Source organism: Oryzias latipes, chromosome 9 (assembly GCF_002234675.1).
Source record: "Oryzias latipes chromosome 9, ASM223467v1".
NCBI lineage: Eukaryota > Metazoa > Chordata > Actinopteri > Beloniformes > Adrianichthyidae > Oryzias > Oryzias latipes.
Genome location: NC_019867.2, coordinates 1868999 through 1888931, shown reverse-complemented (window position 1 = coordinate 1888931; position 19933 = coordinate 1868999). Strand labels below are relative to the sequence as shown.

At 46.3% G+C, this 19933-nt stretch overlaps 1 protein-coding gene and 1 long non-coding RNA gene across 5 annotated transcripts; both read left to right on the top strand.

The window, feature by feature from the left end:
- Positions 1–620: 620 nt before the first annotated feature.
- On the top strand, positions 621–12952 carry zenzai (protein). Of its 4 annotated transcripts, none has more exons than XM_023958061.1 (14): positions 622–820; positions 909–1047; positions 2974–3131; positions 3237–3384; positions 3539–3733; positions 4690–4781; positions 5297–5416; positions 5545–5723; positions 6748–6866; positions 6957–7030; positions 7877–7928; positions 8005–8157; positions 9743–9790; positions 9971–12952. In XM_023958061.1, the coding sequence occupies exons 2-14, from the start codon at positions 925–927 to the stop codon at positions 10100–10102; spliced, it is 1593 nt and encodes a 530-aa protein (XP_023813829.1). In that variant the 5' UTR covers positions 622–820; positions 909–924; the 3' UTR covers positions 10103–12952.
- A 1788-nt stretch (positions 12953–14740) lies between these two features.
- LOC110015591 lies at positions 14741–18212 on the top strand. The gene is made up of 3 exons (XR_002290804.1): positions 14741–16674; positions 16759–16843; positions 17210–18212. It is a non-coding gene; the product is annotated as an uncharacterized LOC110015591 (long non-coding RNA).
- The last annotated feature ends 1721 nt before the right edge of the window (positions 18213–19933 follow it).

Genomic DNA, 19933 nt, shown 5'->3' with positions numbered 1-19933 from the left:
ACCGCTCCGCCACCTTTATGGGAGCCCCGCCCTGAAATCAGTCGATGAAGTTCAGCAGCGCTCTCCCCACGCCGGACCAATCAGATCTCGGGAGGGGTGGTCTTCTGCCGGTGGTCCGTCGAGCCGCCGGCCAATCAGAACGCCCGCGCGGCAGACAAAGCGCTCGCGTCAACGGCTGTTGGTGGTTTAAACGGGACTGTATTCGCATCGGGGCGGGGCTTATTTAAGGAGTCACGATGGGGCGAGATAGCGGTTTGCATAGAAAAGTAACGGAAAAACCGCTGCGCAGGTTTTTGTTATTTCCTGTCAAAACACCGGATGAAGTTCAAATTTCGAAGTACCCCCCCCCCTCCCGTGCTACCTCAGATGTTGCTAATAAAGTTATCTAGATTCAAATCTGTCCCGCTCACAGACAAATAAACGCCATTTTGGTTTGGTTTAAAATCGACTTTTATTTTGTTGACAAAGAGGTAAGTTTGTTTCTTTACACCTCCGCCGCCCGAACTGCGGCCCGAAGCGTCGCTGTTCGCCTGACTGCCTTTATTTATGCGGGGAGGAGGAGGAGCAGCAGGAGGAGGAGGAGGAAGAGGAGGAGGAGTGCCCTTCTTCTACGACCCGATGCTGGCGGAGCCACCGTCTCATTTCTCCGCCGACTCCGAGCAGCTCGCGCCTCCTGCGGCTCCTCCGCCTGATAAAAGTGAACTTTCCGTTTTTAGAGCCCATTTTTAAAGTGCCAACAGAGCCGGAGCGGGAGGAGCACGCGGAGCCACGAGGAGAACTTCAACCCCCACTTTGCTGCTCCGGAGACGGCGGAACTGAGGTTTCACAACCGCACTTCTCGCCCTTTTACCTTTTTTTCTCGTTATTGCCAAACTCTTTTATTATTTTTTTTCTGGACGCGCGTGAAGAGCGCACGCGGACACCATGACTCGGAGATCGTGCTGCATTTACGTCACGGGGATCGTCAGCGCTCACCTCCTCATCCTCGGCATCGCCTTGGTGGTGGCTCAGGTCTTCCAGACCATGATCCACGAACGCCTGAAGCAGGTAGGTCCGCGCGCGTGCGCGGGACGGGAGGCGGTGTCCCCCTCCCCGCAGCAGGGGTCCGCATGACCGGCGTGGAAGTCCCGTTTACGCGGATGCACATCAGATGATCAGCCTTCACGTGTGCTCCGAGGGTTCGATCCCCGCTCTAAGGAGGGTCATTGAACGCATCTGTTCCGTTTGAGTGAAAAAAGCGTGAAGGAATTTGTCGTTTATGCCCCCCCCCCCCCCCCCGTGACCCAGTGACATATTTCATCCCACTGCTACCTGGAGAGTTCACCTGAAGATCATGTGACCTGGGGGGGGGCTTCTGTTGATGCATTTATCAAACAAATCAAAGCAGAGATGATTTCCTGAAGGAGTCCTGGCAGGTGAAGCGGGGAAATCTGATGCTGGAGGGGGAGCAGAGGTGATGGGGAGGGTGGGTGGGGTTGCATTTGTCTGCTCACATCCTGCTGACCTGCTCCTACCTAAAAAAAAAAAAAACTGGCATTCCACTTTCAGATGGCTATCCATCAATCTGACTCCTCGTTTTCTGAGTTGGGAGGAGGAGGCGCGCCTGGATTTACTCTGAACGCCTCGTCCTAAATCCTGGACGGAGGCCCGAATGAGGAGTTTGGGAAGTTCATCCACTGTGGTGACGTGAAACGGCGGCTAATCCTCTTTCGCCACAGTTTTCCCTCTAAACGCAGCTGAGCAGATGCTGCTCCGGACCGGCGCCGCCACCGGCTTCCTGGGGCCCTGTCAGGAATTTCTCTGACTTCTCGGCCCCGAGGGCAGGATTTTTTGCCCCAGAGCCATCGCCTAATTCCTCGCTCCTGCCTCGCCCAATCAGATGGCGGCAGACTCCTCCTGCCACGCCCTCCCGCCGTGTTTTGAAGGCTTGTCCCTGAGTGAAAGCAACCTTGAAGGTGAAGGCCGCGGCGCTGAATTCCACCTTCTGGCGCTTTGGCTGCGGCTCAGGCCGTCATCAGACCTTCAGCTGAAGGTCACGGCAGACCAGGATGGTCAAAGGTTGAATTCCCAGCTGACAGCGCCGGTTTCAAACCAGGGATCGGTCCCTGTCGGCCTTCAGCGTCGTCTTCTTCACTTCCAGCTTTTAATTATAAAGTCAGCAGGACTCCAGAGAGTCCAGCCTCTTAAATACCTCTAGAGGGAAGACCTGGAGTCTGTGGCACCAAAAAAACCACATTTTATTTGATTAAAAACACACTTCTGCTCACAGTCAGACGTTTTCATGGGACATTCTGCTATGTCGGATCATTAGACCAAAGTGATTCCTGTGAACTTGATCCCTGCCCTTTGTCGCTTCTGCAAAGTTTCTCCAAAACCCGTTTGTCTCCTGGAAACGGCGACACAAACAGGAAGCTTTAAGTGACGGCGTCACGGCGATAAGCAGCTGTGAGCGACCAGCGTGTCCGGCTTCTTCAAGAGCGTCTCAGGAGGAGGAGGAGGAGGAGGAGGAAGCTCGTCTGCCATTTAAGAGTTTTTTCAGAGCAGATGAGCCGCCCCCCCCCCCCCCCCCCCCAAACATCTCAGTCAGCCCTTCAAGTCAACCAAATGTTTGAGACCCACCGCCATGTTTGTTTTGTTTTTTGACATGTTCTTGTAGTATTTTTCTCATATTTTTACAATAAAACTTTCTTTAAATGGTTGTGAAACAGGAGCAGACGAAAAATGAAAAAGATTGTATTTGTAGAAAGTACGGTGGGCGGGGCCACAGCGTCCCTGCTCCGCTCCATTCTGATGCATTCACTGGATCCATAAACGTCTTTGTTTTCCTCGTCTGAGCTTGATGTTCGGTTGGGGGGTATGAGGGGCTGTAAGCTAGCAGGACAGATTATAGAAATCGCAGTTATGAGTGACGGGAATGGTGGGCGGGGCTGCTTCCCGCCAACCGTTTCTGACGTGGTTTTTTTTGCCCCGCAGGAAATCACGCTGACGGAGAAGAGCCAGGTGTTTGAGTCCTGGAAGAACCCGCCCCCGCCCGTCTACATGGAGTACTACTTCTTCAACGTCACCAACCCCTGGGAGTTCCTGCAGGGCAAGAAGGCTTCCGTGAAGCAGATCGGCCCGTACACCTACAGGTGAGCGCTCGGGCTGCAGCCGTGGCGGGGCGGGGCGGGGCTCGCGCCCGGGGGCTTCCAGACTGGCAGCGGGCGGGCGTGACGGACCGTGTCTGTCCTCCACAGGGAATACCGGCCGCGGGAGAACGTCACGTTCCTGGAGAACGGCACCAAGCTTTACGCCCTGAACCCCAAATCCTTTGTTTTTGTCCCGGAGAAGTCCGCCGGTAACCCCGAGGTGGACATGGTCACCACCATCAACATCCCCTTTGTGGTGAGTGACGCCAGGAAGCGCCGCCGCCTCCGGCTTTGGATGACGGCTGCGATTTCAGTTCCTCAAACGGTGGTTCCGTCCGGTCGGAGGGACGGCGAGTTCCCCTCCACCGCCGCCTTTCCTCCCGGCCAACGCCGCGTCTCGTGTCTTCCAGGCGGTGATGGACGAGCTGAACTCCTACTCCTTCTTCCTGCGGAGCATGGTGTCCATCTACATGTCCTCCCTGGGCGTGGACGTCTTCATGAACCGCACCGTCCACGAAATCCTGTGGGGCTTCAAGGACCCGCTGCTCTCAAAGATCCACAGCATGAAGCCCGACGTGGACGAATATTTCGGGCTGATGTGGAAGGTAAGCGTGACGTCGGTTCAAATCCCACCAAAGATCCTGTTTTTGGAGAGCAAACGAGGACTTTGGGTGCTGAGAGATCAGGTTTTACTTCTCCTTCAGTCAGCACTTCGTCACAAAGACGGACGCCGACGCCTTCCTCAATTCAGAGGACGCCGCCCAAAAACTCAGCTCAGGGGTCATGTGGTAGAGTGTCCACCCTGTGATTAGAAGGTCGTGAGTTCAAATCCAGCCTGAGTCATACTTAACTCATTTATTTAATCCAAAGAAAAGCAGTTCAATGATCTGTCTGCAGCGAGGCGCTTTTCAGTGAGAAATCTGAGAATAAAATATTAGAATCTACAAAGAAAGAGTTCCACACAAACATGTAAAACAGGAAAAAAAGCTGCTGGATTGTTCTACAGCCCAATAATACAGATTTATTTTACTAGCTCTAAGCTTAATGGTTTGTATTTTTTGACTTTTCATAACCTTTATTTTGAAAACGGTGACAAAAAATAGTGTTAAAAGAGGAAATGAGTCATTTTAGATCAAGTTGGCCCCTGTAAATAAATCCTCATAGATGCTAAAACTGGCACTGATACGTAGAACATCAATCTACTAGAACAAAAGGCAATGAAGGCCAGTCTAAACCAAAATGACTGAGTTGCGTTTGAGTCTTAAACCACATTCTCTCTAGTGTCAAGAGTTTGGAGCAAAAGGATTTGGACTCATTTTAATTAACATTTTCTTATTTTTTGATCCTTGCTCTTAATGAGACAAAAATTCTTGAATTTTGAGAAAATTTAGAAGGATGTTGAGCAAAAAGAAGCTAGAAGAGCGGTCCAATGTCTGAAAACCAGGTTAGAGGTTTTAGCACAGATCCAACAGTGGACTTTGAGGGTCGAGTTCAAACACCCCTCTGACCTACAGCGACCCCCACCCCCCCACTAACTTGTTCTCGTGTGCTTGTCCTGCAGAAAAACGGCACGCATGAAGGAGAATTTGTCTTCCACACCGGGGAGCAGAACTACCTGGACTACGGCAAAATCGACACGTGGAACGGCCTGAGGTAACCCCCCTTTTTTTTTTCTTTTGGGGTGGGGGGTGGGTGGGGTGTTCTGTCAGCACTTTGCTCCCCGGGATGTTTGCAGTGTTGCACAACCGGCATCCGAAAGGATAGCTGGTCACGCAGAGCGAGGTTGCAAAACCTCGGTTTGGATAACCGACATCCGTGATGCCGTCAGCATCCGTGGGCTCAAACCGGTTCTGGCAGGAGCGTCGCGTCACGCGCCGCCTGACACGGAAAGGCGTCGCGGCTCTTTCAGTATTGACAGGCAGCATCATGTCACAATAGTTTATCTAGCATTTAGGTCAGAACATGAACCGCACAAAGCTGCATTAGGAAGAGGATCTTTACCCAGAATTCCCTAAAGTTACTCCTACAGAACGGGCTGCATGTGAACGCACCGTTTTGGGATTTTCTAGTATTTATTTGGAAGAGCCTTACAGTGGGAAACCACCTTTATTTTGAAAAACCAGTGGCATTTCGTGATCAGAGTTTGAAGTTGCCTCCTGTTTCTGCAGGGAAATGTCCTGGTGGTCGTCCAACCAGAGCAACATGATCAACGGGACGGACGGCGCCGTCTTCCACCCGCTGATCAACAGGAACGAGCTGCTCTACATCTTCGCCGCCGACCTCTGCAGGTTCGTTTGCCCTTTGATTTGTTTACAGTCAAAGCGTGGCGGCCAGGCGAGACGGGAAGCGGCGCCCGCCCGGGCCGCTGCTTGTTCAGGTTTGATTCCTGTTTGATTCCGTTTGCGTCGGCCCCCAGGTCCATCCACCTGGCTTACGTGGAGGACGTAGAGGTGAAAGGGATCCAGGCGTTCCGCTTCGCCCCGCCGGAGGACGTCCTGATGAGCCCCAAAGACAACCCCGCCAACGCCGGCTTCTGCGTGCCGGCCGGAGACTGCCTGGGCACCGGCGTGCTGAAAGTCAGCGTTTGCAGAGAAGGTAGGGGGCCCCCGCTTGACCTACGTCTGCCGCGGCGTGCGGGACAACGTCCCCCCAAAACCTTCCAGTCAGCGGGCGGCGTGCAGAGTTTACTCAACCCGTGTCGATGATTAACGCGCTGACGAAGCAGCGGGGTCATCGGAGGCCGTTTATGGCTCTGATAAGGCAATCTGAGCGCCGATTGAGCGGCGAATCACAGTCATTAATGGCGGTTCCTGAAACCTGGACTTTGCTGTTTGCTCATTCAGATCGATTCAAGCCTTTCGTTTGCTCTGCTTTCGTCATCCGTTTGGGAGGAAATTCTGCCGACTCTGCAGCAGACGAACTCACCGCCGCTGAAAACCTTCGGTCTGCTTCCCGTTTTTTTCCGGACGCCTCAAACCTGCGAACCAGCACATTTTCCCTCCTTTTCTGCTGTCCGTAGCTACAGGTCATCGTCTTGGCAGCACTTTAGCTGCTTTTTCCCGTCTGTTTCTAATCAAAGGAGAGATTCTTTACAACAGTTATCCTCCTTTTCCATCACACCTCAGTGTTTCTGCTCAGATTTAAAGACCCGCTCTGATGAAAATGGTGATTTGGGTGTTTTTAGTGTCCTCTTGTAGCGTTTTTCTGATGAAGGTTGACATAAAGCAGGTCAATGAAGCTAAATATTGCAGCATTTCTGGGTATTTCTGTGTTCAGATCGTTGAGGAACAGGGAAAATGTCGTTGGACAAAGCTTGCAGCGGCTGTAAAATCTAATCTTGCTGCTTTTACGATCCATCTGTGGATAATGCGGTTTAATCTAAACACCACCGTTTGTCTGGAGGGAACCAGGAAGTCCAGGAGGGAACCTGGATCCTTCTTCACGTTTGACCTCGTTTACAGGAACGCAGGAGCTTTGTCCTTCACTCTCAAGGTCTTCAGTGGGGGGTTTCCTCTTTCCTCAACCTTCGGCCCCTAATAAAAGCTTTCGGCCGCTCCACGGCTCCCAGACGCCGTCGTATCTCTGTGCTCACGTGTCTCCTCCTCTCCTCTCCTCCAAGGTGCTCCCATCGTGGTCTCCTTCCCCCACTTCTACCAGGCCGACCCCAAATACATCAACGCCGTGGAAGGGATGAACCCCAACAAGGACGAGCACGAGACGTACCTGGACCTGCAGCCTGTAGGTCCTGCAGTCCGTGGGGCTGACGCCGCGCTTTCAGGTGTTCTGCTTCAGCTTTTGGACTGAGACGCTGTTTGCCCGTGTTTTCAGACCACAGGAGTCCCCATCCGGGCCTGCAAGAGAGCGCAGCTCAACGTCATCGTGAAGAGGATCCCGGGCTTCCCGTGAGTTCCTTCACTGCTTCACAGCTGTTCCTCTGTTGGAGGACGGCGGTAAATGTAACCCCTATGGTGCAGGACTGTCCCGTCTCCTGAACCCAAACGCTCACTGTTTTAATACGGGGTCGCCAATTTGCTGAACCCAATAATAGAACCTAATAGATGGGAACGTTTTCCAGAGAATTTATGAATCCACTTCTGATGCCGAAATCTTGGACGATTTCTTTAAAACACGTAAAGTAAATTAACATTTATCCAAACGAAAAATCGTATGTGTTGGTAAGTTCTGAGAGATTTTCCCGGGCGCTGGATTTTGGACGCTCCAAAAAGCGTTTTGTAAAGAGCATGAAGGAGTCGGTGAGGAAAATCAGCTTGATGACAGTTTTTAAGTCGTAAAGTTATGAGAAAAATTGTCACAACTGTTGAATTACGAGCATAAAGTCATAAATTTAAGATTAATTTTTCCTCTCGTGAATTTACAACTTTAAATCTCATAATTTTACTTCTTTATGTTTATTTTTTTGGTGTGGTAGTTGCCAAATTAAATTTTGTACCAGTAACTCAGCTTTATTTTCCCATTAGGTTCTGTTGTGAAGCAGAAATGACATCATCAGAACCTCTATAAGCCAATGGGCTTAAGGCTAACTAAGGTTCATGGTTTCAGGATTTACATTTTTTTTTCCAAAATGTTTTATATTTCTTTGGATTTTCAACTTTTACTTTAGATGTAAACCAGTTTTGTAACTGATTATTTTTTACAATTGTTTTTTTCTCTTCACTTTAAACCGTTGCCGGTTCGACTCGTGTTTTTCTGTTTTCCCGCCGTCTGACCGTCTGGTTTCTGTCCCTCAGAAAAACACGCCACATCAACGAGACCATCTTTCCCATCATGTTTGTCAACGAGGTGAGGAGATCCTCTGATCCGCGGTCAGAGCGACAGATCCCAGCGCCAACTCACGCTTTTCCTCTTTGTGCCGCAGACGGCGACCATCGACGACGGGTCGGCAGCTCAGATGAAGACGCTGCTCCTCATCGTCACGCTGGTTTCCAACTTCCCCGTTTTCATCGTGGGCATGGGCATCATCCTGCTGCTCGTGCTCGTCGTCCTCTTCTGCCGAAACCGCCAGAAGAAGGTAAGGAGCGGCCGCGCCGCCGCGCTGAGAGCCGCAGTAGTGATGCGCACTAACGTAGGCGTGCGTGGTCCTCACACAGCTGTAGATGGTAGTGTCACCAACGATAGGAAATGTTAGTTTGTGATGTTTTTGACTGGATGTCTGTTGTTTTTAACTGCGCTCAGCTTCTGCAAGTTTAACCCAAAGCTTGTTAATGTTTACCGTAAAGCTGCTGACTTTGCTGCAAACGCATCTTTACGTTTGCCGCAAAGCGGCTGACTTTGCTGCAAACGCATCTTTACTTTTGCCGTAAAGCGGCTGACTTTGCTGCAAACGCATCCATCTTTACAATTACCGTAAAGCTGCTGACTTTGCTGCAAACGCATCTTTATGTTTGCCGTAAAGCTGCTGATTTTGCTGCAAACGCATCCATCTTTACAATTACCGTAAAGCTGCTGATTTTGCTGCAAACGCATCTTTACGTTTGCCGCAAAGCGGCTGACTTTGCTGCAAACGCATCTTTACTTTTGCCGTAAAGCGGCTGACTTTGCTGCAAACGCATCCATCTTTACAATTACCGTAAAGCTGCTGATTTTGCTGCAAACGCATCTTTACGTTTGCCGCAAAGCGGCTGACTTTGCTGCATACGCATCTTTATGTTTGCCGTAAAGCTGCTGACTTTGCTGCAAACGATTGTCGGATCCGGCATCTGAGCCCCGAATCCGAATGTTTGTTCACGCACCTATGATCAACCAAAACAAAGAACCACTTTTTATGAATTTACTGTGTTCTGAAGAGGAAAATCTTGATAGTTAATTAAAAAACGTTTTTTCTGCAAAAAATGTTCAACGCAATGCATTGTGGTCTATATTCGCCAATCTTTTGGGTAAATTCTAATGCACAGACAGCACTACAAAATGGTAAACGCACCATAATAGTGAAGGAATTCAGACACAGACATTGTTTGTATCACGCTAGTAGCGTTAGCCGTGTTAGCTTATTTACAACATCTGTAACACCAAATCTTTTTTGCAACACATAAAAAACAGATTGCTACGACAAATGTTACAGGGTCGGCGCTAACTCCCAACTTTGTTAGTAACATGTTAAAAAAAAAAACAATCCAACTTTGCTACACGTTAGCCATGCTAGTAGCGTTAGCCGTGTTAGCTTATTTACAACATCTGTAACACCCAACCTTTTTTTTTCATGTTAGCCACGTTATCGTATTTTCAAAATCGCTTCGACATCAGTAACCAGAGTTAATCCATATAAAAGGCACTCCGGGTTTTATTTATATATATCTTTTCTTTTACGTTGAGGCATTTAGATGTGCCTTATCGTGTGGAACTAACGTAAAGTGTCGCAGTTCTGTGTTGGAAATGCTATTCTGTAATTGAAGAATAGAAATATTGACTAGATTCTGTAAATAATTGAAAAGTGCGGTAAACGCCGTTCGCTAAATCTCCGATGCTAAAGTGTTAGCTTAAACATATCGGTGTTTTAGCTTGATGTGAAAATGCTTAATTGCAATATGAACTGTTGTATTAACCATGTTCCAGTTTTAATTTCCTGTAACCCCCCCCTTTTTTCCTTTCTGTTTTAGAATGAAGTAAAACGTATTGATTTTAATGAGGCTTTTCCTTCTTTTGCTGTAAGTCTTCAGTTTTGCCTTTTTTGTTCTTTCATTATTTGACATTTCTGGTTTATTGTTTGTGTTTTTGTAACTTCATCATCATCATCATCATCTCCGTTGTTGTTTTTTAAAGTGGAAGTGTTCATAGTTCTTGTGGTTCTGTGCGGTTCCGTTCTCTGACTCTGTTCTCTCGCTCAGACGGGGAAAGACGACGCGGCGTACACGCAGGTCAGCAGCAAACCCGACGACAGCTCCGAGACGCCGTCCGGCCAGATGATGCGGAACGGCTCCTACATCGCCCTGTCGCCGGTGGACGCGCAGAAGTGCTGATCCGGGATCCCTCCTCCCGAACTCAGGAAGGCGGCAGCACGAGGGTGGGGGTGGGGGGGTGGGAGATTCTGGGAAAAAACACAAACCTCGGCAATGGGACACGCTCCGCCCCCGTCCTACTGCACACACACCCCCACCCTCACTCCCTTCACCCCGGACACCCAGTGGGCGTGGCCAATGCCGGCCTGTGCCACTCTCCTCCTGAGGGGGCCGCGGTCCCGGTTCTCCTCTGTCATCAGTGTTGTGAGGAACAGACTGTCAGAAACGTCTGCATCCGCGCCTCGGACGCTTCAAAAGGCAAAAAAACGAAACAAAACACTATTTTTAAGAGCAAAATGAGCCAAACTCTAGCTAACTCTGATCCAGTGTGAACTCTTTGCACTTGTATGCTTAGCGGATGAAACTGTATTTACTTTTTTTTTTTTTTGAGGACCACAGGTTTTTTCTGACGTTCCAGCCAAGTTCCTGCTCTCTGCCAAACTCCGGTCAAACCCTTTCAAAGAGCTTCCAAGTCTCTGAACCCGTTTGCTGTGATCGTTTCTCTGGAAAAACTACATTTCTTTTATTTTATTTTTTGTCACGCAAACAAAAAAGGAAAGAAACGCCCACAAAACTTACAAGGGAGGCCTGAGCCTGTTTCTGCCTTACAGCGGGGCTGCAAAAACGCTGGAAATCTGTGGCTGAACGTTCGTGAAAAGAGGGACCTGCTTTAGAAACTTCTGACCAAAGCCGGCGTGGGCGGGCCGCGGCGCCGGCGTGGGCGGGCCGCGGCGCCGCTGCTGCTGTTACATTTCCTGGGAAGCACAGTGAGGATGGATGGAAACGGCCCCCACACCTGTGGTCTGTCGTTTCAGCGGCAGGCCGCAGCACTCTGGTGACTCTGTCCACACGCCGAACTCGCCGCTCGGAAGGCGCCCCGCACTTAGCCTGGACACGTGTTCGTCCTGCTCGTTTCAGCGTGAAGTGGTCCGCCCCACATTTCCGGCTGCTCCTGAGCCGCGCCGCCGACGGACGCCTCCGTGTTTCCAGCTGACGGAGCGCCTCCTTTTCTACACTTTTGTATTTGTTGTTGCTGCTAAACACGCCCCCCTGCGGAGGGGGGGGGGGGGTCATTACAATGTGCTTCAGGTTGAACTTCAAGGGCTTCAAGTCCTCGTCCTCCCCCTCCCCCCATGGTGCCAACCGGCTGAACTCCTGAGCACAAGATGCAAAGCTTTAGCGGTCACAGGCGGTGGAGCGCCGACTCCTGACCATCGGTGGTCTAGTCATTTCAGGATCGGTGGTCTAGTCATTTCAGGATCGGTGGTCTAGTCATTTCAGGATCGGTGGTCTAGTCATTTCAGGATCGGTGGTCTAGTCATTCCAGGATCGGTGGTCTAGTCTTTACAGGATCGGTGGTCTAGTCATTTTGAGATCGGTGGTCTAGTCATTACAGGATCGGTGGTCTAGTCATTTTGAGATCGGTGGTCTAGTCATTACAGGATCGGTGGTCTGGTCTTTACAGGATCGGTGGTCTAGTCATTTTGAGATCGGTGGTCTAGTCTTTACAGGATCGCTGGTCTAGTCATTTCAAGTGGTGGTGGGCTTTAGTAAATATGGGGTTCGAACCCCCAAAAGGCTCCTGGACCTTCAGATTTTTGGTTTGTGGTGGAGGATTCCCTCTTCCGTCTTGACGGCTGCAGCGATCAGCTGTTTGGCCAAAGCCGAGCCCCGCCCACGAGCAGCTGACGGTCTAAAAACCTTCCAGCTTGGGGGGGAAATTGTTGGATTTGAAGGCGTCCCGGCGCCGTCGGGAGATCTTTTTTAAGTATGTAGGAGATTGTTTTAGTTGATATTCCTCGCCGCACTCGTGGCGCCGCCTTCTGCAAACCCGCAGCCGTTCACCTCATCAAACCTGAGAGCCCTTAAACCCGGAGAGACACCTGAGCCGTCGCTCCCCTCCGCCACGCTGACCTTTACCGACCTTCAGGCCTTTGGCCCCTCCCTGCTTGACCAAAGACGCCCCCTATAGGTCAGTCCAGGAGTGTCCGTGCCACAAAACCACCGCCTACTTTACAAAAAGACGACTTGTGCCACCGCTGCAGTGTGCGCTTGTGTGCGTGCATGTGTGTTTATGAGTGTGTGCCTTTTCCATCGAGGCCAGATTTTAAAAAAAAGCAGAAAAGTGACGGGTATTTTTGTTTTCCTTCCTCCTTTGGGGTTAAAACATCAAGATTGCTTTTTGAGCTGCAAGAATCTCAGTATTATGTAAAAATAAAAAATGCAATATAGTTGTTAAAAATGGATGAATACAAAATTGGGGATTTTTTTTTTTTTTCAAGGAATCACAAACTTTAAAGATGAACATTCCTGCTTTTGTGTTGCTTTTTGTGTTTGTCCTTCTCTTTGTAGTGTGATCTAGTGTTGTGCATTTATCACTACAAGCTGCATTTCAGAGTTGAAGTGAAGGTTTGTGAGGCTGGAAGCTGCGCAGCTGCGGCTGCGACTGCGGCTGCAGCTGTCTGGCTTTGATTCCTGTAGAACTGGAAGGCGGATTATCTTGTGAAGCGCTCGTGTTGTGTGATGACTCTAGATGAATGAAGCCCTCCTTCAGGGACGAGCACTTGTGCCATTACCCCCTCTGTTTGTTTCTAACAGCCACACCTCCCCTTTTGATACCCTAACATTTCATTTGACATGTCGACTAATTGAAAATGACAATCCCCTTTTGTCATGTTGGGTGCAAAATGATTTCTGTTTTAGTTTTGATATTTTACACTGCACAAATGTTTCTACAATGCTTTTGTAAACATTTCTAGTGTATTTCCAAAAAAAGAGAGAAATAAAAGTTGCAGTAAAGTGCAAAAAGTCCATGATGTCTTTTGTTTTTCTCCTTCCTGTATTCTTGAACTCTAAAAGCCTTTATTGTGAAAGGTGAAGATTTTTAGATTTGGTCTGTGAGACTTTTATTTTGAAAGGCTTCTCACATTTTTAGTTTTAACTTGAAGTCAGTTTTCTGTGACACTGGAAAAATTTCCTCAAAGCAAATGAAAATATAAAATGTTGTTCTTTGTTTTAAGTGAACACATCTACGGAGCCCTCCAGGTGCCAGTTTAAAAAAATAAAAAATAGTTATTTGTTTTTTATCCTGGAGGGCTCCGTACAAATCTAACAATGAAGCCGGTTGAATTTTTAGTTTAAGATTACTGACCTTTTAAGATTAAACCTTGAAATTAGCTAAAAACACTCATGTAGGTCTATTGCTCTGATCATTTGAAATATTAGATCTAAAAAAAAACAGATCTATTGTTCAGAAAACTTTTTCTTTAAAGTATGTGAAGTATATTTATACAGCTTTCCTCCAAACAAATCCCATTTTTAAGTACTGCAACTGTCCCGACTCGCCTTGTTTCTGGACTGTAACCATTTTAAGGTAAGACTAGTGTCACTGAAGTTTATTTGCTTCTATAGACAAAACATTATTCAAATTTGAAATGATCGACGTGAACCAAAAAGTCCAACCAAAAGGTGAAATTTACACAGAAACAAAACTTATCAAGTTGACAAATATGCCCTGAACATCAAAACGTTTTGCTAAATCATATAAATGTTTACACATACAAAAACATTTACTGATACAAAATAACATTTCACTAGTATTATTCAATTTCTTTATATTGGAACAATCGTAGTAACTAATTTTAATTCTAAAGGTTTGCTCCAAAAACAGGACATCTCCGGTTTACGATTGTTCTGCATAATCCAAACCTTAAATGACCACTTAAATATGAAGACGTGGGTCATCTTCAAATACAATTAGTTTAAAGATTATATGTAAATGTTCAAATAAAAGTCTTGAAACAAAGCGACAAAACGTCTGCAGTAAAAAGAATTTTGTCTCTTTAAAGATTTTACCTCAAATAGGATTTTCAGGATGAAATGACTCAACTAGATACTCTAGATATAGAAAATCAGTTGGTACAGACTAGATACTGGACAGTATAGTAGTATCAGTAGGGTCTGGACAGTATCTAGTACAGATATACAAGTCTGTAAATCCTAATGAGTTAAATCCAGTGATCATCTTCATGTTTTTATTTAAAATAATTTGATTTCAGCCTGACTAGATATAAATATATAAGCAAGAGCTTTAAATGTGAGATGGTATATAAATATATATATATAAATGTGATTATGTGCGGATAGATTGTTATTAATGCCAAGTTAAAATACAGATCACTGCAAAAGTAAAGCACCAAGTATTTTTGTCTGGTTTTAATTTTAAATATCATACTGGATATGCGACAGAGGGAACCGACTAGCAGCTAAAAAGAATAAATCCTAAATAGCTTGTTGAGTCATTTTCTCTCAAAAAGGAATTATTTTAACTTTAATTTACTTGACATAGTATTTTTTTTAACTTTACATAGTAATGTTTGGGTTTTAACTTTACAGTACATTACATTTTCTCATTTTTAATTTTTTTTTCTTTTACCTTACATAGTGTTTTGAATTTTTCTTATTTGTAGTTTTTTCTCATTTTTTAACTTTACATTGTATTTTAAATTTATGTTTTTTTTACTCTACACTCTGTAGTGTTTCTAGTTTTTTTACTGACAGTATTTTAAAGTTTATGTTTTGCTAACTGTGAGTCATTTTTTAAGAAACAGATGAACTATATGGGGAGACTGGAAAGTTGTGACTAATTTAACTCATTTAGACAGAATCTTTAAGACAAATTCCTCTCAAAATATGGGATTTAAGAGGAATTTTGGACAATATAAATAAGGATGGTTGGACCGTTAAATAGGACACATTTACTAAAAACTCTTCCCTTGAACTCAGTAGCTTCACCTTCAGAAGGACCGTTTTATTTCACTGCTGCACCAAAAAACCCACCAAAGTTTGTTAATGTTTCCCTCCTTTTGACCGGCTGTTTTTCTTGTTGCATTCTGGGAACTGCTTTGCTCTCTTGTTGTCTCACCTGGTTGGAGGGTAAATCCTCACATCTGCTGCTGGTTTTCATCCCTCCTCAGGGCTTTTCTAGCGTCTCTGCTTCACTTTGCTGTGTTTGAGAAGCCTCTCCACCTACAGGATGAGCTTCAGCAGAGCTTTGGATGATGCTCGGTACAGAAAAAAGACAGAACCTCCTCAGAGAAAATGTCTAAAAGCGGCGAATAAATCAAGTTTGAACTCAGGACATTGGAAGAACATCCACGGTGAAATAAAAACAGAGTTCTTCTGGAGGCGGAACATTCTGAGGACATCACCAGCTGATCAAGTTACAGACAATCCAGAGATAAACTTTATTAAACTGTTTCTGTGTTATCTCAGCTGGAAGTGAGACAATGAATCAAGAGGGGATTTTTTTGTTGTTGCAAACAAAAGAAGATAATTTCTTTTGCCTGGGAATTCAAACAATCTTTCAGGAGAACTGTCTTCAGGAAAAAGCCACTAAGGCGGATCGGGAACGTTCAGGCAGGTTTACTTTAGAACAAACAGGCCTTGATTTGGTTTAATGGCTCTTAAAGTGAGACGTTCTCCAAACAACGTCGGCCTTTTTCTTGTTATTCTGCCTGTTTTGTGTTTGAACAAGTCTGACGTTTAGAAAGCTCAAGGTAGCAGCTCCAGGGTTTCCAGGCTCCAGGGTCTCCAGGCTCCAGGGTCTCCAGGCTCCAGGGTCTCCAGGCTCCAGGGTCTACAGGATCCAGGGTCTGCAAATTTCTGGGTCTGCAGGTTCCAAGGTCTATGGGATCCAGGGTCTGCGGGATCCAGAATCTGCAGGATCCAGAATCTGCAGGATCCCGGGTCTACAGCTCCCATGCTCTGCTGGCGTCAGCTTTCCTGCTCCTCCTCCTGGAGCGAGTCAATGATTGGCCGTCCTTCAACGCTCCACTGATCTTCATTTCAAGGAGCTGAAACGTCTGCAGACGTTTTTATGTTTAATCAAAGGTCGCAGAAGTTAAAACACTTCAGACCTTCACAGAGTTTTTTCACTGAAAAGTTTGCACATATTGTTTCCTTCACACAAACACAATCCAGAAAAAACCTAAAATAAGTCAGCAAACTCCGTTCTGGTTTAATCATTTCAGTTTCATGTGAAAAAAACGAGTTGTTTCTGTCCTTCGTCTTCTGCTTCAGCGTTTGTGCTTCAGATGAACGTCGTCTTCATCAACCGGCCGACTCTTCGTCGGAGCAAAACAACAAACGCAGTGCCACCAGGAAAACCCGTCCAGACCTCCTCGGCCCCTCCAGGCAGGAATCGGGTCTGCTGGACCCGCCAACGTCTCCTCCGGCAGGTTACAGAACAGAGCGGCAGGAGTTTCTCAGAAATTCACGTCTCAGTTGACACAGAGTAAGCCCACCCCTACTTCCCATCATCCATCTTGTTTACACTCTCTCCTGCTAGCTTACAGCCCCTCACACCCCCCAACATAACGTTGGCGGTGCAACACAAATGGTGAGCGATACCCCCCCGAGTAAACAGGAAGCTGTTCAGATGCAGGAAACCGGAGGTGGACGACGTCTGCTGGAGTTCTTTTGGTGTTTGGATGTTAAAACCACGGAAAACGAGTTAACCACGCCAAGAACAGGTAAATCAGCGTATAACAGGATGTGATGATTGAGCTTTTTACATGCAATAAACCCCCCCATTCGTCATAAATCTGTGCATTCAGCAACACCCCAGCAGGAAGTAACCGCTCTCCCCGTTGTCCCACTCCTGGTGAGCGTTGGAGTTCCTGAATCAACGCAGAATCACAGGTACACTGTAAAAAAAGGTTGGTGATTTTTTTTTACCACCAAAACCTGTGACAGCACCAGCACCGTAAAAAACCCCATAAAGATCTATTCCAGTCAGAGACATTTATTTTTTACATTTTCTGTTTAAAAATCTAACAACTACAGTGTGTTTGGTGAATAAATGAATGGGGTTTTTGGTTTGTAGTGTTCACATTGAGATCTTATAACCAAGGTTTTAAAGCTAATACAAGATAATCACCATAATGTCATAAAACCTTTGTTGATTTTTTTAACTAAAAAATCTGAAATTTATTTTTAAAGTTTCTCTGCAGAGACATCTTCTGATTTGTTAAAGTCCTTCAGCTCCGTGTTCTCTGTTTGCTAAAGGTTTTCATGTGCTGACATGACGGAGCACGCTAACATGCACGTGTCATGACGGGAACACGTTTCATCACAGACGATCGTCACGCCACACGTCAGGCTTTCAGTTGAGCAACAGGAACGAGCGGCCAGAAAACCAGGAGCTTTTATTTTTTTACGTTGGAAGAGTGAGGAGCAGGAGGGAAGGGCTTAAACAATCAGGTGTGCAAACATCCACCAAGGCGGATCTGCATGAACTCCTCTGGAGACAGGATGTCTGAGGAGATCAGGGCTTCCATAGAGATGCAGTTTTGGTTGTTTTTCCCAGCTTTCTGTTTTAAGATCTTTGAGTTTCTTGAGTTGGTTTAAACATTTCTAAGCTTGTGACAAAAACAGTGCCAGTTTGAGTATATGAAGGCCTTAAATGATCTTTTGTCAGTGAACTACAGAAATATTGGCCAAAGTATTAATGTCTGTTTGTCAATAAAAAGTATTTATTTTGATTTTTTTCATCCTTTTACTCTGTTCCGTAATTGTGTTTTAAACTAGACCTGTAACCGGCACTGTTCGTAACATTTGAAGGTTTTGCAGTGAAGATTGTCTAGTTTGGCTCCAGACCATCACACTCCCCCCACCATGTTTGATTACCATGGTGAGACACAAACGAAGACACAACTTTTTAAGAAAGTCCCACATTAGTCCAGACGTTCCTCTGTGTTCTTGTCGCTCAAAGTAGAAGAAAACCTGCCGTAGAAGTCTCTTTCTGACGGTCGGATCGTGACCTCTGACCTAAGTAAGCTGAGATCTACACTCAGGCTCCGTCCGAATTCCTTCCTTCACCTCTAACCACTTAAAAAAGTCCAGTTCTCATGCTCACAACTTTTTGATTTCACAAAGTTAAAATCTAATTGATGTGAGCGTTTTGTGACGATTATTTATGAGTCTACTGAGTTCTGAAGAATAAAATGCTGACGGTTTATTAAAAAGAAAAACATTGAAATACTTTATTTGGTTAAAATTGGTCAAACGCAATGCATTGGGGTCTATCTTTGCCAATCTAGTGAGCATCGATGCACACAGGTTTTTCACAGAGAATTCTGGGAAATCTCTATCTAGGGCTCTGGATTTTGGAATTGTAGATTCAGACAGCACTATATTGAGTTTTAGTTGAACAGTTTAGCTTCCTTCAGTCGGCTTCACTTTCACTTATCCGGCAGAAACAAACTGCCAGATGCTTTCAGACTTCAGATTGGGTCTAAAAAAAAAATCCAAGTAGATGAACTCGGCCCAGCAGCATCCAAGTCTTTGATCTTCTTTCCATGAAACCCCAGGATGTTCCTCTGCTTCTTCATGTTCCATCACAGACGTTTGCTCTGAAGCATTTCTGCTGTGTGACACAATCCAGACGTCTCGACCTCCCAGAAGACGGACCCGTCAGAGATAAGGAGCAGAAACCAATCCTGTTCATATTAGGGTGGGTTTTAATCCAAACACAGCTTTTCTTTTGAGTTTTATTCCAAGTCAAACACAAACCAGACACAGATGTTCCATAGAAATGTGCTGGAAAGCTGCCCAAACGTGGATCTTACGCCACCTGCTGGCGACTCGATTTAAGTCAATTAAGTTTAGTGATAATGTAATGACAGACTCACTCATGTTTTCCCAAAGGTTTGTTTGTCTAACGTTTACTGAAATCAAGATGTTATCTGTCGGGATGCTTCCATTAATGCCTCTGAAAGCACAAATAAGGACCCAGTTCTGCATCAGATGTTGAAACTTCAAACATGGCATCACCAGAAACACGTCTCTAACTTCAGGAGAGAAAAAAAAGGCGTGTCGTCCAGATTTTTCCTGCAGACTGCACAAGGATCCCGTCAGTGCTGTCCACGTGATACGTGGACGCTCTTCACTGCTGCCTGACTGTTGGAAATGAGGAAATCAGACAATCGTCGTGTCGTTTGTGTAGAATGTCCTACGGGCACCTACGGATCACGTGCACACCCTGTGCACGCAGCATCGCCACTGCTCGCACCTTTCTGACGCCTAGTGAGGCACGAGCACACCGTACGACAGCATGTGTGCGACTTTCATTATCCGTGCAAACGCTTCAGGATACACTTAAGCGCACAACAACGGTACGTTCCGTTTTCATCACGTCCCTCGCGGTGGCCGTACGAGCCTTCAGGGAACTGCAAGACACACCTGTGATGCAGCCAACCCAAAAACCTGCAGAACCCGTTTGGATCAAGCCGCCATTTGGATGCAAATGACTAAGACTCAACCAGAACCTTTACAGAACAAATAACTAGGACGCTTTTTAAAGATTTGTGATCTGAAAGATCTATTTTGTTGACTGACAAGGATAAAGTGAGAAGTTCTTTGTTTTGGTTAACCCTTGTGCTATCTTAGATGACCCCCCCCTTCCAGTGACGTGTTCTCCCTACCATGACAAAGGTGGAAAGATTTCATGTAATCCATGGACACCAGTGAAGATCACAAATCATTGAAGACAAAAGGTTCAGAGCACTGTCTAGTGGGTCTAGATGACCCAACTCCCAATGTTAAAGTACCTAGGAGAGCACAAGGGTTACAGTGAGGCGGAACGTCTTGGCGGCGCCACAAACGCCATCAGAGCAGACTTTATGGAGAGAAATTAGACTCAGTCAGATTTGTGCGTGCGTAATTCTTGATTTGTGCGTAAATTAGGATTTGTGTATGCATATTCTTGCTTTGTGCGTGCGTAAATTAGGA